Genomic DNA, 18,552 nt, shown 5'->3' on the forward strand with positions numbered 1-18,552 from the left:
CTCTTGAATGTGTGGGGCCAGGTAACAATTAGGGGTGACGGCCTTGTTAAGGCGTTGGTAATCGCTACATGGGCGGCAACAACCATCGGGACTTAGGGACCACGTGGAACAGTAAAACTCAGTGACTATTCGACCGGCATACAATTCTGAGTCTTTCTGTGTTGGCAAACTCAGCCTTTGTGGTTGCCAGCTTTTCTTGCAGGTCTTATGGTCTGGCAGGCCAGTTGTGGGAATGTGGTGCTCAACCCCACATTTGTTTTGTGACTGCAGTAGAGAATGTGGGCTTGGTGAGGTCTGGGAATTCGCCCAGCAGTTGAGTAAACTCACATGTGGTGGTGCGTGCGCTTGACAGTCGTTGTGGGGAACTTAGTCGGGAGCAGGGTAACGACCCAAAGTCCTTAACATCCACAAGCCAGCAGTTCCTCAGATTGACTAACAGTACCTAGGCACGCGGGAAATCTGCACTGAGTTGAGGTCTAGCCACTTTAGCCAGGACGAAGATCCATGTGTAATGTCGCCCACTGAAGCAGAGTGCCACCTGTCGGGTCCTGTAGGTCTGTATCTGGCTGCCGTTGGTGGACTCCACTGAGGTTTCACCGCTCTTTGCCTTCTAATCAATAGGCGGTCCTGGTAGCACACTCACACTCACTTGATCACCCATTTCACACAGGAAGCGTCGCCCTGAAATTGTGTCTGTTATGAACAGTAGACGACCCTGGTAGCTGGAACCCATGGTGTTTACAAACCTGTGATGTCCAGACACGCTGGCACTGTTAGAGCTGCAAAGTGGTTGGCACTTTCCAGTATTTGTACTAAAGCACGCACAGTAAAAGTACGGGTCCAGCGTCATCTGTTTTGCTGCTGTGGGCATCCTTATGTTGGGGACCTTGCTAACCAGATAATTAAAGTAGAGAAAGGAGGAGAAATGATGCATTGCTGCCTAGCTGAGTGTAGACTATCAGGCATTTTAGCAAGTTCCCTATAGTCCTTCATGGGTGGATTAGCTAGGGCGATGCAAATTTAATCAGGCATTTGCTCCATTTCTTTAAAAATAAAACCAGGGTGGTGATTTTCCAGGAGAAACAGCATGTGTCCATTAGCTCCGAAGGCTTACCATCAGCGATGCCAGGCGAGGAGAGCAACTGTTTGGCGTGCTCAGACTATGATAGTCCAAAATTCTGTAAAAAGTGAGTTTTCAGCGATTGGTATTTATTGTGTTCAAGCAGACTCACCACTCTCACAGCCATGGAGTTGCTGAGCGATACTGCCACATAGTAGGATTTTGTGTTGTCAGTGAAGATTTCTCACAGAGCAATTTGAACTTCAGGTTGTACAAACCAAGCAATGGCATTTTGCTCCCAAAACTCCAGTAGATTCAAAGCAACTGCATTGGCTGACGTATTCAATAACTTTGGAATTGGCCTGGAGCATTGGGGTCACCAATGTTAATTTTTGCAAATAGAATGAAGTGAGGCATTTTATGTTTAATGGAACCCGTAACACATCTTTTTGAACTCCAAAACCTAAACACAAAAACGCACTAAAAATGCCTACATAACCATGTCATGACATCAGACTGGCCTCTTAAAGTGAAATCCCAATTCAATGTCGGTGGTTGTGAATTATGTACATTTCTACTATTCATGTTACCCTACAGGAGCATGGAAATAATCTTCGAATAATGTAGATGTTTGCACTGTGCTATGCATTTATACAAGTAACATGGAACAACAATGAAACTTCACAATTTATTTCAAAAGCAACAGTCAACATAAAAGTAGGCTGGCATTCAGTATTAACGAGGGTGAAGTTTGTAATGACTTTCATCCAAAGTGAAAGGTGGAGAACACTTCTGCACTAAAGGCATAAGTTTTCCCTTTGAGTGGAGTAAGAATGTGTCCGTAGCACCACCAATGCATTTGCCGTTCACAAATACTCTTGGGACCTGTGCAAAAGAATGCAGCTTTAGAATAATATTGGTAGATTTGAACTCACCAAATTTCATACTATGCTTTTACTCTTCTAGAAATGGATTTCTCAAATATATTGTTAACATTTAGTTTATACACCAGGGAAAAAGTAAGTGGCAAAACTCTGGGTAATTTAGGAAATAATCAGATGGTACAACATGAAGTCTTTCAGAGGATATTAATATCAGGCACATAGTCATCTCATCCATTATGATCTTGTGAACTGTAGGTAATTACTATATAAGGGATTTAGTTTGCTATAAAGATGCCTTGGGACAGTATTTTGTTGGATTTGTATGCATACAGTATGTCCATGTTGTGGTCCACAATATTACTAATTTATCACTAAAACTTGTGCTGTACTTTGTTACTGACGCATCACTAAAACACACACATTATTACTAATACATGGAAGAGATTATGGCTCAGATTTTACTGGTAACTCTGATAGTTCTGAGTGGAATAGTAGGCATTAATATTGTTAAATGGAAACATTTCTAGGATTTCCTTGTGTATGATGACAACATGGAAGCGCCGGAAAAACTGAGACTGGGATTGCTGAACTGGCAATTTACTTTGCTGTTGAATTCCACTCTGAGACCTTGAGCACAGCCTGGACTCCCCAGCACTTAAACTTCTCTCTGTGATAGGATCAGAGAAGCCTTTGACATTGAAGGCTATTGATGCAAGGCAAAGAGGAAAGTAAGGTTTTCTTTGAAAATTATTTTGGTTCAGTTGAATTTTAAGGTCATTTAACTGTTTATAATTAAAATTTATTTCATTTTGAATAATCAGATATTTAAAATACAAACATCTTGTGGTTATTTTCCAGCAGAAAATAGGGAGAGGCTTTACTTGCTATCAACAGCTTTCAGGGTATTTAACGGATTAGGCTTCCTCAGAAATGCAATGGTTTTGCTACTGCTTGGACCAATGAGCTGGAGTATGGATACTTTGGGTCAGCAAGGCCGGTCCCCTTCCATTGAAATCAAGTAAATGTGGGTACAGGAGAAATGGGAGTGGTGACCTAGGGTGGCAGGCTCATGCTAATGAGTTTAGGATCATAACTTAACTCATGACACCAACAGCAATGAGCTTTTAGACAAGGCTATTGCAGAAATTAAAGTTGTGCCCCAAGATGTTTTAATGTGGGAAAAGTGTTCCCTTTGTTGCCTGAAGACAAACTTGTTCACAATCCCAAAAACATTCGCTGCCTGAAACTACCGCAGTAGAAGCAGTTCAAGACAGAGCATACCATTGGCTCATATTTACTGATTAATCCTACTGTAGAAAGGAAGGAGGAATTAGAGAAATTAGAATATTGCACTATAGAAATAAGATTTTGACTAAGCAATTCTGAATTTTAACTCATTATCTTCCATTTTAATTGTATGATATTGTCAAAAGAATTATATAAGAAACAATATTTTGAGTTTTCAAAGCTATACTTATAACAGACTTAAAGAATAAAATGAAAACTTTAAAAAGTTCAATTTGGTTGAACGTATCAAGTTGCAATTTACTAATTTTGAAAACAGCGAGAATGCTGATGAAGAAAAAATTCATATTGTAAGTTTTTATTTTTCAACATACTTTATCACTTGCAATCAGAATGGATCTCCTTAGGGTTTTGACCACTGATTCTATTTTTGTTCTCTAATCAATCTCTCTTTCAAGAAACATTGACCTCCTTGGGCTACAGCTCTAATTTGCTTATCTTAATCCAGAATTGTAATTGTCCTTTGCTGCCTTAGAAGTTTGTGAAAATTCAGCATGACATCTCAAACTTCAACAAATGTGTGGTGGAGAGCATATTGACTTGTTGCATCACAGTCTGGTATGGAAACACCAACGCCCTTAAACGAAAAATCCTACAAAAATTATTGGATATGGCCTAGTCTATCATGGGTAAAGACCTCCCAACCATTAAGCACATCTACAGGGAACATTGTCGCAGGAAAGCAACATCCGTCATCAGGAAACCCACCACCCAGTTCATGCTCTCTTCTCACTGCTGCCATCAGGAAGAAGGTACAGGATCCACATCACCAAGTACAGGAACAAGTATTACCCCTCAACCATCAGACTCTTGAACCAGTGGGGTGAACTTCACTCAACCTATCAATGAACTGTTTCCACAACTTATGGATTCATCTTCAAGGACTCTTCATCTCAGGTTCTCTATTTATTATTATTTTTTAATTTTTTTTGTATTTGCACAGTTTGTTATCTTTTGCATTTGGTTGCTTGTCTGTCCTGTTGGGTGTGGTCTCTCATTGTTTCTATTATGTTTCTTCCATTTACTGAGTATGCCCACAAGAAAACGAATCTCAGGGTGACATATATGTACTTTAACAATAATTTAGCTTTGAACTTTGTTGATGCATTGCCAATGCCACTTTCATTTTCACATGTTTTTTAATCTTCTGTTTAAGTCTATTGTAAGTGGATGTTTTGACATAATTCCTAAGGTCTCAGAGAAAGTAAATCCAATTAAATTCTACTTATCTTGGTCTCATATCATACTATTTCCTGAACAACTGCACATTATGACCAGAATATATATTAAAATTACAAATATTGATGACTTACTGTTCTAACCCCAGTTAATTCCTCAAGAACATTCTGGATGATAGTGCCATCTTTGTGTAAATCCAACTCAATTGCCTTGTATTTGACTCCTTGTTCTCGGAAGAAGTTCTTTACCCTCTTACAGTGAGGACAATAGGTTTTAGAAAATAAAACCACACAATTTTTTGCAACTTGGTTCTGAAAGAAAACACAAATAAGTAACTGCATATTTTTTCTATTTTTAAATTTTTTTCTATTCATATAAACCCAAAATATATTTTACAAGACATCAGAAATGTACCTCCAATTTAGAGTCAGGATGAGGAAAAATAGTCCTAAGCAAAATTGAAGGTATTTTTTAAACATATCTGAATGTATGTATTTATGATAACTGACCAATTATTGGGACAAACAGAAAATAAGATACAATCTAATAGTCATTACAGAGTTGTGGTTGGAAAGTGACTATGGTTGGATAAACGCAAACAACAGGAATTCTGCAGATGCTGGAAATTCAAGCAACACACATCAAAGTTGCTGGTGAACGCAGCAGGCCAAGCAGCATCTATAGGAAGAGGCGCAGTCGACGTTTCAGGCCGAGACCCTTCGTCAGGACTAACTGAAGGAAGAGTGAGTAAGGGATTTGAAAGCTGGAGGGGGAGGGGGAGATGCAAAATGATAGGAGAAGACAGGAGGGGGAGGGATAGAGCCAAGAGCTGGACAGGTGATAGGCAAAAGGGGATACGAGAGGATCATGGGACAGGAGGTCCGGGAAGAAAGATGGGGGGGGGTGACCCAGAGGATGGGCAAGAGGTATATTCAGAGGGACAGAGGGAGAAAAAGGAGAGTGAGAGAAAGAATGTGTGCATAAAAATGAGTAACAGATGGGGTACGAGGGGGAGGTGGGGCCTAGCGGAAGTTAGAGAAGAAGGGTCTTGGCCTGAAACGTCGACTGCGCCTCTTCCTATAGATGCTGCTTGGCCTGCTGCGTTCACCAGCAACTTTGATGTGTGTTGTATGGTTGGATAACAAATGTTCCAGGATCCTTAATTTTCAGAATAGACAGGCAAAAGGTGATGGATTCAACCTGCTATTTAAGAATGTGGTCAAGAGCAGCAGGATTTTAACTGAGATCTAGAAAATTGTTTTGGGTGGAGTTAAGAAAAAGCAAGGGCAGCAAACACCAAAGGTGTATGGTAAATAGTAACGTAGGGCATAGGTTAAATGAAGAAATTAGAGGCGCATATAATAAACCTCATAAAATAATTATGGAGATCATTAAGATCATAAGATATAGGTGCAGAATTAGGCCATTTGGCCCATTGTATCTGCTCTGCCATTTCATCAAGACTGATCTATTTTCCCTCTCAGCCCCAATCTCCTGCCTTCTCCCTGTATCCCTTCATGCCCTAAGAGTCTATCAACCTCCACCTTAAATATACCCAGTGACTTGGCCTTCCCCACATCCTCTTAACCATTATTTATTTTTCAAAATTCACAAAGTTTAAAATATTCCAATACAGTTTTGTTATTCTCTTGTCATACCATATTCACTAATAAAAGCAAATTCCATTTACATGTTACTTATAAATGAGCTAGAAGGTTTGAGTTTATCAATTTGCCTTCAGAATACATCACATCCAAGATTGCAGCATGAGTAATAGATTCACTATTACAATTCTCAAACTTAAAGAGCAAAGAGCATAAATTGAGGACCTGGCTCCTATTCAGAGAGATCAGTGAACCCCAGCCAAATGTCCCAAGATGCTTCAATATTACACAGCCTTGTGAAGTTATAGGCAGAGAACTGATTGCTTGGTTGAGAATGTAGACTTTGAGGAGTATCTTAGGAGGAAACAGGGGTGGAGAGCTGCTGTACAGTTAGAGACGAAAATCTAACAGTTAGGGCTCAAGATGCCCAAATGAAAAGGCTGTCTGGTCCATCATAGGCACAGCCCTGCCCACTAATGAAAACATCTACATAAGCTGCTACCTCAAGAAGACATCATCCCCATTATCCAGGTCATGCCCTCTTCTTGCTGCTATGGTAGGGCAGGAGGTACAGAAGTCACACACCACCAGCAGACTGACAAACAACTACTTTCCCACATCCATCATGTTCCTGAGTCAGCCTGCATAGCCCTAATCCAAACTCAACAACGGAACACTATGGGCCACCCGCTATGTCTTGTTTTGCCCAGTCTTTTTTTTGTTCTTCACTGTCCTGTGTGTGTGTCTGAATCTACGTGCTGCTGCAAGTGTTTTATTGTATCTTTATCTCACTGTACTTGTGCAGATGACAATCCTCTATTAGTCTGAGGATCCTCACGTTGTATATGAGTAACCAGATTGAAATGTAATGTATATTTAAATAATACTTGCACCTTGAGAGGTGAAGGCAACTTACGCGAATAAACTGTAAAGCTGCCTCATTGTGTTCTTCTGGTAACTTCGTAAAAAAATTCCCCATCCTCGCAAATAGAAAACGCATAACGGAGATCTGTGTGTACTAAAACTGATGAAACATGTTATTTGGGTACAATAAGACATAACAGCTGGTTACACTTTACAAATGTAATACCGTAAATTATAAAGCAGAAGTTTCTATATTACATTATCACAACACTTTTGGCTTCGGCAGATCAAATGGGTTCTCCAAGCAAATTCTGTTGCACATTAATCCCCGTTACTGAGATGGGGAAACATGAAGTCAAACGATGTTTGGAAATGTTCCCTCTAAGAGAGACGCGGTGGCGGGTAGGAAGTTTGAAGCAAACCAACCGACTCCGGCGAGCATTTACAGACTGGGCAGAGATAGCAGGGCACGGCTCGAACCCATCCCGGAGTGATAGCACGTCACAATAAAGGCGTCGGTATCACTTTCACTCTGAAGTTACACGTAGGGAGAGTCTGGGCGCACTAACGGCGGAGGGTAGTGATCGTGAAATCAATTACTCGTGCAAGCCACGAATCCGAAGATGTCCAGCGAATTAAGTTTTAAAAAGCACAAGCGACGTGTACCTTGAATCTGAATATTTATTCTCCACCACCTTTCTGAGTGTACTAATCTCTGTGATTCAAACCTACAACCTGTACCGTTCATGATAATTAAGAAAATTAACACTTTTCTGGAATCGAAATAATGGAATCAAAATGCAGGATCTTGTCATATCTAGATATTTCAAAACAAAATTATATTTGCGTTACTTTTATTAGAATAGCGTTTGATTTGTCGACATTCGGGCTGGAACATTCTGTGCCATTGCCCCTCTATCATACCTGTTTTCGCAGTAATGTATTGGTTGATGGAATAAACTCAGGTACTCAGAATGGTAGCCGGCCGGTGGTCTATCCGTGCCGGGTTGAGCGTCGAGCGAGCAACTCGTAAGAAAACATAAATGCTGAAGAAACAGCAAGATTGCCGCCCGGTGCGCCATGCGGCGCTGAAATGAACAACTTCGAGAATGGTGCATTGGAAAGCAAGAAAACTTTTCTGCCATTTGAGTTGTGTCCTAAATATTTACTATCCACTTGAAGTAACAGACGGGGCTCCAGTGTTCTGGCAAATAAGATTAACGCTCCCGCAGTTGATGCGTACAAAACATGCACATTCTTGCATTTAATTGCAATGGTGGTCCAAATAATTCATACTGAATTAATATTAGGCAAACACCCTGGATGCTGAAAATTGGAAAGAAAGCATGGGAAATTATAGAAATAATCAACAGGTCAATGAGCAATTTTGGGGAGAATTCATTAAGATTTGAAAACATAAGTTAACAATTTTGAAGGTGAACAGAAAAGAACAGAATCCAAGGTAGGAATATGGTGGAGGCAAGTTCAAGTTCAAAGTTCACATTATATTTATTATCAAAGAATATATATGTTCCAAATGCACACTACCTTAAGATGTATTTTCTTGCATTTATAGGAAAAATACAAAACACAGCAAAAAAAATGCATAAACAAAGACAACACTTACAGCAAAAGACAAACTGCAAATAAGAATAATCCCGAGAACATGAGTTGTAAAGAGTCCCTGAAAGTGAGGGAGTAGAATCATTTCAGAGTAGTAGAGACCATAACCAGGACTGGACTTTGGGCAGGGCTAGGCTAGGCTGCAGCCCAGGGGCCAGAGCTGCAGAGGGGCCCAAAATAGGTAGCTATCATCATGGCAGACAAAAAAAGAGTGGAGCACAGAAAAGAAAAAAGAAACAAGAAAAAGAGGACCATGAGAAAGAAGCATTAAAAAAGACATTGAAATTGACAGAATTTTTTAACCCTTTTCTCGACGATGATGCAGCACCATCGCTCTTGTCACAGACTGAGACCGGTGGACAAATGGAGACTTGTTCAACAGCTAGTGCTAGCACCAGCGTTAGCACAGGACCACTGTCCTTGCCACAGTCAGCAGCTAACGTTGAAGAGGCAGACAGCATGACTTTGGGATTCCCAACCACAGAGGCCTCGGAACAACCAAGTCGGGACGCCATTAATGTTAACATTACCGCTACTGAGGATCCTTACAGCACTGATCCTGCTCGCTGTGGAAAGGAAACGTTAGACGATTCAGTCCAAGCATACTGGGCTAAGGAAGGGCCAGAGTCCTGCCAGAATAAGGATGAGGATATCAAACCTTTGGAACAAGTATACAAACAGCAGATACGTTTTTTTCTCCAAATTTCACTTCAAACGCAAGCTCGTACATGGTGAGTACATATCAAGGCAATGGCTCTTATATTCCCCTTCCACTGGCTTTGTGTTTTGTTTTGCATGCCACATCTTCAGTGATGGTAACTGTCAGTCCAGCTTCGAAACTGGCTTTAGCGACTGGAAACATGCTGACCTGGAGTTAACTTTGTGGAGGAGATTGTCCATTTCAGGGAATTTGTAAGTGGCAAAGATATTTCATCCGCAACAGAGCTTTTATGATTCCTCAGAGAAAAAAACTTGTAGGTCATCTTCCCAAATGCAAGCATTGCTTTGAGGATTTACCTGACTTTCCCTGTCACAAATGCAAGTGGTAAGCGATCTTTCTCCAAGCTCAAGCTACTGAAGAATAGGCTCAGATCCACAATGGGACAGGACAGGCTGAATCATCTTACTCTGATGTCACTTGAAAGTGATCTTGTTCAGAAACTGGATTTTAGTGATCTGATCAAGGACTTTGCTGCGAAGAAATCCAGAAGAATTAGGCTTTAATTTTGAAAAACAATCATCTGACTTTGTAAATATCTAGGCTTGTGTGTCAGTGCTGTTCCTGTTTTTGTGGCAATAGGCTAATAGTTCACTGTTTACAAACCTAGTAAGTAATAAGTGGTCTTTACTCTGCAAGCCACACAGCACAGCAATAGGTTAGTATGTGCTAGCTCTCATTTTTCAAAAAGATTGTTGGAGTATTGTCAAGTTTCCTAGTTTGCCATAGTGCCATCTCCCTTGGCCTTTTTGTCTCTCATATCCATCTTACTTTCTCAGAACACACGGTTGAGAAAACTGCCTAGATAAAAATGCTTTGGCATAGTTTGAGAAATAAGGCCTATGGTATTTGCAGCAATAGCTAAATGAAAATTTAAGATTGGGTACATCATACTTCGTCTCCCTCATAACTTTACTAAGCCAACTAAGCCTGGGTCAATTTTTGAGTACTTTAGATGCTGTCCTTCAAACTAAGAATCTACATTACTGTCTGTCCTCCCTCTTAAGGCCTGTAAGTTTATAGCCTACGTATTGTACTAAACCAATGTCTTGGTCCACAGCTGTGATATTTAGACCAGTACGACCTTTGCTCTTGTTCTTGCCTTTTTTTGCTTGGTACAGCAGCATTTTACGGTGTTGGCAGAGGCCATTAGGGCCTCCAGCCCCACTAAAACCGGCCCTGACCATAACAGACAGTGAAGGTCCAACAAATACTCTGTTGGAAGAACTGAGTAGATTGAGCAGCATCTAGGGAAGAAGGACAGCACCTGCAGTATCCAAATAAGCCCCTGATTTAAGCCAAAGAGGATAATAGAGGAACTGAAAGAAATAATAAATGGGTCAAGAACAGCTGTAATAGGAACAGCTAAAATTTTAAATAATTGAGTTCTCTGTTACAGTCGGTCCATAACACCATAAACATGTGTAATTAAAATCAGAAACACAAGAGATTTTGCAGATGCTGGAAATCCACAGTAACAATGCTGGAGGAGCTCAGCCAGTTAGGTGGCATCTATGGCAATGAATAAAATTCACTGTTTCGGGCTAAGACCCATCATGAGGACTGGAAAGGAAGACTAAAGAATAAGAGGGTGGGGGAAGGGGAAGGAGTAAAGCCAGGTGGGTGGGGGATTGGGGATGAAGTGAGAGTCTGGATGGTGACGGGTGGAAAAGTTAAAGGGCTGGAAAAGAAGGCATCTGATAGGAGAGGAGAATGGAAGGAGGTGCTCCAGGGGGAGGTGACAGGCAGTAAGAAGAGAAAAGGTAAGGGGGAGCCAAAGTAGGGAATGGAGAAAGAAGGAAGAGGGAAGGGGAAAATTACAAGAAGTTAGAGAAATCGATGTTCATGCCATCAGGTTGGAGGCTACTCAGACAGAATATGAACTGCGCCGCCTGGAAACTCCCAAATTAACCTGAGCCTAATCATGGGACAACTTACAATGGCCTACCAACAGGGACATGTTTGGGAGAAACCAGAACACCCAGAGGAAACCCACAATCATGGGGAGAACGTACAACCTCTTTACAGATAGCGGCGGGAATCTGGGTTGCTGGTACTGTAAAGCGATGTGCTAACCACTATGTTACCGTTCTGTGCTGTCATGCCTTCTTTGTAATTACATCTGTATGTTGGGCCCAGAATAAATCTTCGGAGTTGCTGACACTCAGGAACGTGAAACTTCTCATCCACAAAGGAACACATAGCAATCCTCATAGAGGGATCAGAAGTGGAGAGAGTGAGCAGTTTCAAGTTCCTGGGTGTCAAGATCTCTGAGGATCTAACCTGGTCCCAACATATCGATACATTTATAAAGAAGGCAAGGCAGCGACTATACTTCATTGGGAGTTGGAAGGCATTTGGTATGTCAACAAATACACTCAAAAACTTCTATAGATGTGCTGTGGAAAGCTGCATCACTCTCTGGTAGTGGGGTGGCGGGCTACTGCACAGGACCGAAAGAAGCTGTAGAGAGTTGTAAATTTAGTCAGCGCCATCTTGGGTATTAGCCTACAAAGTACCCAGGACATCTTCAAGGAGCAGTGTCTCAGAAAGGCAGCGTCCATTATTAAGGGCCTCCAGCACCCAGGCCATGCCCTTTTCTCATTGTTACCATCAGGTAGGAGGTACAGAAACCTGAAGGCACACACTCAGCGATTCAGGGACAGCTTCTTCCCCTCTGCCATCCGATTCCTAAATGGACATGGAACTTGTGAACACTACCTCACTTTATAATGAACTCTGCTTTCTGCACAATTTTTGATCTATTCAATATAGGTATACTGTAATTGATTTACTTATTTATTAATTATTATTATTTTTCTTCTTCTATTTTATGAATTGCTTTGAACTGCTGCTGCTAAGTTAACAAATTTCACGACACATGCTGGTGATAATAAACCTGATTCTGATTCTTTACACTGCTGACCCTTCACTGAAGACTGGTATGTGTTCCCTTGACTTTCCCTTCCTGAAATCCACATTCAATTCCTTGCTCTTACAAGGTTGTTGTTGCGACACCATACATTCAGCCATTCTGTCTCACTTCTGAATGCCTCCTCGACACCATCTGAAATTCTGCCAACAATAGCTGTGTTGTCAGCAAATTTGTAGATGGCATTTGAGCTGTGCCAAGTCATGGTTGTTAAGAGAGTAGAGCAGTGGACTAAGCACACATACCTGAGGCGTGCCAGTATTGATTGTCAGTGTGAAGGAGATGTTAATTCCGATCTGCACAGACTGTGGTTTCCCAATGAGGAAGTCAATAATCCAGTGGCAGAGGGAGGTAGAGACCCAGGTTTTGGAGTTGGTGATTAGAAATGAGGGTATCATCGTGTTGAACGCTGAGCTGTAATCAATCAACAGCAGTCTGACCTAGGTATTACTATTCTCCAGGTGAATCTAAGGCTGAGTGGAGAGCCAGTGAGATTGTATCAAAAGTAGACCAATTGTGGCGAAAGTCAAATTACAGAGGGTCTATGTCCTTGCTTAGGTAGGAGGAGGACGAAGGAGCTGACTCTAGCTATGACCAACCTCTGAAAGCACTCCATCACAGTACATGTGAGTGTCACTGGACGATAGTCATTGAGACCAAGAAAGAATACCTGCTCTTATTGGGCACTGGTATCTTTGTTGCCTTTTTGGAGCAGGTGGGAGACTACAACTGCAGCAGTGAGAGATTGAAGCTGTCCTTGAACACTCCCACAAGCTGGTTGGCACAGGTTTTCAGAGCCCTACCAGGTAGACCATCAGAGCCTGATGACTTGGGGGGTTCACCCTCTTGAAAGATGTTCTGATGTCCAAGCAATGTCTCTTGTACCATAATCAAGAAGTGTACTGCAAATCTCTAGAAAGGTACTATCGAGAGCAGGGGTTCCCAGACTGGGGTCCACAGACCCCTCAGTTAATGGTAAGGGTCCATGTCATAAAAAAGATTGGGAACCCCTGATCTAGAGTAATGGGATTTTACAATCAGAAACAGTTAGCAATAAATATTGAGTTCTGTCACTTACACATCATGTTTCAATACTTATGCATAATTCCTATGGACACGCATCCTAATTTCCATTGCACCACAACTGAGTGTTTCAACTTGTGTGGGAAATTCCTGTCAAAAAATAAACAAGTGCTCCTGGAAGGTAATTGTACTTTGGTGTTTCCCCATTAGGTATCGTTGCAATAAAGAACTTGGTGATCAGGCACCTTGTACCTCTATCACTTCAGTGCAGTATGATATATTGGTGTACAGTATCTTTATAAACAGGAATAATTAGTGTTGAAATAAATAACTGTTGCCCAAAGCACTGTAGAATACAGCCATCTTCTACCACTAAACAAATTTTTCCATCCTTTATTTCTTCAAAAACTGATTTCCTATTTTAGTCTGTTTTGTTGACTCTCCCAGAATATTACAATACTTTGTATGATGGGGGAAGAGTCTGAATTGGTGCTCCTGCCGGATCAGTATTAAGGAATTGTTAAACTGATACCATTGGCTAAATCATTAACGTTAAATTCAATGAAAAACAATTTCTCAATTCTGTTATAAATGTCTATCAATGTGGCCTTGCCAACATCACTCAATTTCTATGAAAAACAACTGGCAATTCGAGTTTTGTCATTATTATTGAAGAAAAATTAATAATTGAAATTGTTTCTTCTAAACTTCAGATTACAACAATGCTGGAAATGGTAAAATCTCAGGTGGTGAGGAGAGGGTGTACAGGAGTGAGATATGCCAACTAGTGGAGTGGTGCCGCAGCAACAACCTGGCACTCAACGTCAGTAAGACAAAGGAGCTGATTGTGGAGTTCAGGAATGGTAAGAGGAAGGAACCATACCAATCCTCATAGAGGGATCAGAAGTGGAGAGAGTGAGCAGCTTCAAGTTTCTGGGTGTCAAGATCTCTGAGGATCTAACCTGTCCCAACATATTGATGTAGTTATAAAGAAGGCAAGACAGCAGCTACACTTCATTAGGAGTTTGAAGAGATTTGTCATGTCAACAAATACACTCAAAAACTTCTGTAGTCGTACCATGGAGAGCATTCTGACAGGCTGCATCACTGTCTGGTATGGAGGGGTACAGGATCGAAAGAAGCTGCAGACGGTTGTAAATCTAGTCAGCTCCATCTTGGGCAATAGCCTACAACGTACCTAGGACATCTTTAGGAAGTGGTGTCTCAGGAAGGCAGCGTCCATTATTAAGGATCTCCAGCATCCAGGGCATGCTCTTTTCTCACTGTTACCATCAGGTAGGAGGTACAGAAGCCTGAAGGCACACACTCAGTGATTCAGGAACCACTTCTTCCCCTCTGCCATCCGATTCCTAAATGGACATTGAAGCTTTGGCCACTACCTCACTTTTTTAAAAATATATTTTTTGTTTTTGCACTTTTTTAATCTATTCAATATACATAATTGATTTACTTATTTATTATTTTTTTATTTGATTGGTTATTATTATCTTTGTCTGCTAGATTATGTATTACATTGAACTGTGGCTGCTGAGTTAACAAATTTCACGTCACATGCCGGTGATAATAAACCTGATTCTGATAACAATGGGTTACATATCAGCAGCATGAGTTCTTCAGTCTTACATGAAAAAGCAAATTTAACAAAGAACACTTAGCAAAAAGAAAAATAAGTAAGTTTACGGAGAACTAGATACAAAAAATATAGCGGAACGTTCTCAGAAAGTTTACAAAAGTAGGGGAGGAGAGGTAAAAGGGTGAACAGGAGATATACAAAAGTGGTTCAGCAGCACTGCCAAGTTGCTCTATATTTTTAATATGCAGAGGCTTGGATTATTGACGTAAGTTGAACTCCCATCATGAAAATGTAAGCTGGCGGTTAGTGTAATGCTATTACAGCACCAGCAACCTGGGTTTTATTCCTGCCTCCGTTTAAGACCATGTGGGTTTCCTCCCATATTGCAAAGATGTACAGGTTGGTAGGGTAGTTGGACACACCAGTGTAATTGGGCAGAACAGGCTCACGGAGATGGAAGGGCATGTTACCCCGCTGTATCTTTAAATAATAAATAAATAAATCCATTCATTAAAAGAGGAGTTACAAGCTAGTTTCATGAAATTGACATTATTGTGAACATTTTTTTTCTATTAAGAAATTTGCAATCTTTATAGCTAACTGCAGATCTACTGAGGTGTTGAGATAATCTCTGAAATTCTCCAGAGAGCGAGTATAAATGCTGGCCCCAACAGCAACTTCTGCATCAAAAACAAATGCTGGAAGAACTTAATCAGTCAATTAACTTTAGTGAACTACTGTAAGTTTTCAGGTCGAATACCCTTGATCAGAGAGAAAGGAAGACTTGGGCCCAGCTGAAACAACTCTTTCCCTTTCTACAGATGCGGCTTGGCTGGCTGGGTTTTAAAAAAACTCATACAGAACAGGAAGATGCTCACACGAGAAAATCTGCAGATACTGGAAATTCAAGGAACACACACAAAATGCTGGTGGAACGCAGTAGGCCAGGCACCATCTATAGGAAGAAGTGCAGTCGACGTTTCGGGCCGAGACCCTTCGTCAGGACTAATTGAAAGAAGAGATAGTAAGAGATTTGAGAGTGGCAGGGGAGGGGGAGATCCAAGATGATAGGAGAAGACAAGAGGGGAGGGATGAAGCTAAGAACTGGAAAGTTGATTGGCAAGAGTGATACAGAGCTGCAGAAGGGGGAGGATCATGGGACGGGAGGCCTAGGGAGAAAGAAAGGGGGAAGGGAGCCCCGAGGAAGATGGAGAGCAGGAAAGGAGTGATTGTGAGAGGGACAGAGAGAGAAAAAAGAGAGAGGGGAGGAGGAGAATAATAATAATAAATAAATAAATAAATAAATAAGGGACAGGGTAAGAAGGGGAGGAGGGGCATTAACAGAAGTTAGAGAAATCAATGTTCATGCCATCAGGTTGGAGGCTATCCAGATGGAATACAAGGTGATGCTCTTCTGCTTAACTGGTCCATGCCAACCAAGATGTCCATAAAGCCAGTTCCATTTGCTCACTTTTGATTCATATCCTTATGGAACTTCCCTATTCACGTACCTGTCCAAATGTCCTTTAAAAGTTGCTGTTGTTCCTGCCTCAACCACTTCACCTGGAAGCTCAGTCCGTATACAGAACTGTTTTTTTTTGATAAAGTTCTTCAAGTTGCTGAGCAATCTTCTCCCCCTCTCATTTTAAATCTATGCCTTCCAATTCTTGCACCCTCACCACTGGGGAAAAGACTTGAGTACATTCAGTCTATCCATGTCCCTCCAGCATTCCAGCATTTTTGTTTTTCTTAATTCAGATTCTACATCTGTCGCTTTATTTGCTTTCCAGCGACTTCAGCATCTCCTGAACGAGTAAAAGAGACAGGATGAGATCCCAGGGCAACATTCCCGAGAAGTGCGTGCATGCTGCCCAACCCGTCTCATGCCCTGGACTAAACTATCACCCATACCAATTTTGATCACCTTTTTCCAAAATGTGGGATCTTGCTGTCTGCAAATGTTGTATGCCGTCTTTCCTGCAATGACAGCGCTTGGTAAATAAATGTAGTTTGTTATCTGTAAGTCACTTTGCAGTGCCGGGGAGAGAAGGTCCGCGGAAAGCGCTGTGCGAATGCGGCTCCGTCTGCCTTGGTGTCCCGAGTCCTGAAGAACTCTCGGGCACACCGTTGCCAGGGGAGACCCCGCTGCCTCCTAAGACACATCAAAGCGCAACCAGCTTGGACGACGCCCCAACTGGAATTTCTCACTTTCCGTCGGCTTGTCTGTTCGCGGGCTCCGTCAGGCGTCCTGTGCGGACAGCACCGGCCGCTACTACTCGGGCCGGCGGTAGGGTCTTGGCCGGGATTCAGCTCCCGGCTGTTCAGGCAGTCTGTACAGGCAACCCCGGCCGCTGAGGACCCGGTTGTTCGGAGCCGAGGCAAGATGGCGGACGTGCTGAGCGTACTGCGTCAGTACAACATCCAGAAAAAGGAGATCGTGGTCAAAGGGGACGAGGTCATCTTCGGCGAGTTTTCTTGGCCCAAGAATGTGAAGACGAATTATGTGATCTGGGGGTGAGTGGAGTCGTTGGTGGGGCCTGCTGAGGCCCGGTGTTTGGGAGTTGTGGAGTTTCGGCAGCATGTGCAGGGCAATGTTGCTTGTGATGGAGATTGGCGATACTCTGGTCACTTCCACTAGCAACTACATCTAACAACGATGTATAATGTACCCATTCTTGGGTGCTCAATATGTAAGAGTTGGGAGAGAAAGGAGGAGAGAGATGTGTGTGTATGTAGGGATCTACTTGTGCCATATTGCACGGTGGTAACGCTGGAGGGAAATTGACACTTGTAGAACTACGCCAAAGTATTGACAAAGTGATTTCTTTGATCTGTAATGAACCAACGTTTGTTACACAAACTTTCCTTCACTTTTTCCTCAGTCAAAGTTGCTTCTGTAACTTTGATTTTTCTTATCAAAGTCTGACCTTTTAGAAACAAACACGAGTCTATCCTGCTGTTGCATTGTGTATTTTATTACCTATCCGAGCAGGCTGTTGTGTTATCATCTGTGTTGTAAACCTCAAATGGGATTGAACTGTATTACTTTTTTGGAGGTTGCGTTCCACTTTAAGGGCTTATTGTTATCATTGGAAGGATAGTGTGTCTCACGTGTGTTGAAATGTGCAACTGACAAGATTGCTGCTGCTATGTTTGAGGAAAATGTTTGCATTTGACATTAGCAATTGTGGTGTAAAACAACTAAATTATTTTATGATATTTAGAAATATTTGTAATTTAAAAAAATTGTGAGTCAGGTGATTCAGACACTAAAAGTTTCCAAATGGAAAGTTAAGCTCAGAATGGAAATGTCCCAAGTCTGAGTGGAGCAGGGGTCCCCAACCTCTTTTGCACTGTGGACCGGTTTAACATTGACAATATTCTTGCGGACTGGCCGACGGGGGTGGGGGGAGGATGTTAAACACGACTGGAACGTGGGTGATAAGTCAAAGTCAACTATAAGTTACTTATAAGTGGCTAATACACTCAATTTCATTTCTAAAAGGGTTTATCTAATGAATTTATTATTAAACACAGTGTATATTTTCCTCGAGTGAATATAGTGATAAGTCAATTATAGGTCGCAGAGATATGATGTTGGAAATGGAAGCAACGTTGTCGGTGCTTTCATAGCTATCTCAGGATATTCAGCTTTGACTTTGATCCAGAATGCCGGCAGAGATGTTATGTCAAACATACTTTTCGGCCCACCATCATTTGCAAGCTCAAGGAGTTGATATTCTTTCCGCGCTGACATGGATGATTC

General features: G+C 41.7%; 2 protein-coding genes across 4 annotated transcripts in view; one reads left to right on the top strand and one right to left on the bottom strand.

The window, feature by feature from the left end:
- Positions 1–1,788: 1,788 nt before the first annotated feature.
- Positions 1,789–16,849, bottom strand: glrx2 (glutaredoxin 2). Of its 3 annotated transcripts, none has more exons than XM_063063853.1 (4): positions 16,711–16,849; positions 6,949–7,056; positions 4,563–4,739; positions 1,789–1,945 (listed from the first exon to the last, which is right to left on the bottom strand). In XM_063063853.1, exons 2-4 carry the CDS (start codon positions 7,030–7,032, stop codon positions 1,796–1,798), a joined length of 411 nt encoding a protein of 136 aa, XP_062919923.1. In that variant the 5' UTR covers positions 7,033–7,056; positions 16,711–16,849; the 3' UTR covers positions 1,789–1,795. The 3 variants fall into 3 exon arrangements, with proteins under 3 accessions (XP_062919923.1, XP_062919921.1, XP_062919922.1); XM_063063851.1 differs by lacking the exon at positions 16,711–16,849 and adding an exon at positions 16,298–16,435; XM_063063852.1 differs by lacking the exon at positions 16,711–16,849 and adding an exon at positions 16,298–16,389 and having other exon boundaries at positions 6,949–7,041.
- A 193-nt stretch (positions 16,850–17,042) lies between these two features.
- The window catches only part of cdc73 (cell division cycle 73, Paf1/RNA polymerase II complex component, homolog (S. cerevisiae)), a 341,062-nt gene continuing 339,552 nt past the window's right edge, over positions 17,043–18,552 (top strand). Inside the window, exon 1 of the mRNA XM_063063850.1 lies at positions 17,043–17,300. Coding sequence (XP_062919920.1) covers positions 17,170–17,300 — 131 coding nt within the window. The 5' untranslated portion in view covers positions 17,043–17,169. The remainder of the gene's footprint in view (positions 17,301–18,552) is intronic.

Source organism: Mobula hypostoma, chromosome 12, assembly GCF_963921235.1.
Source record: "Mobula hypostoma chromosome 12, sMobHyp1.1, whole genome shotgun sequence".
Lineage (NCBI taxonomy): Eukaryota > Metazoa > Chordata > Chondrichthyes > Myliobatiformes > Myliobatidae > Mobula > Mobula hypostoma.

Bases quoted from the DNA above. Each gene is read 5' to 3' on its own strand.
- glrx2 (XM_063063853.1), bottom strand. From the start codon at position 7,032: ATGCGTTTTCTATTTGCGAGGATGGGGAATTTTTTTACGAAGTTACCA. The intron at 4,740-6,948 runs GTAAGTTGCCTT...GTTTTCTTTCAG, and splicing joins CAGCTTTACAGTTTATTCGC to AACCAAGTTGCAAAAAATTG. The intron at 1,946-4,562 runs GTAAGTCATCAA...TCTTTTGCACAG, and splicing joins AATTAACTGGGGTTAGAACA to GTCCCAAGAGTATTTGTGAA.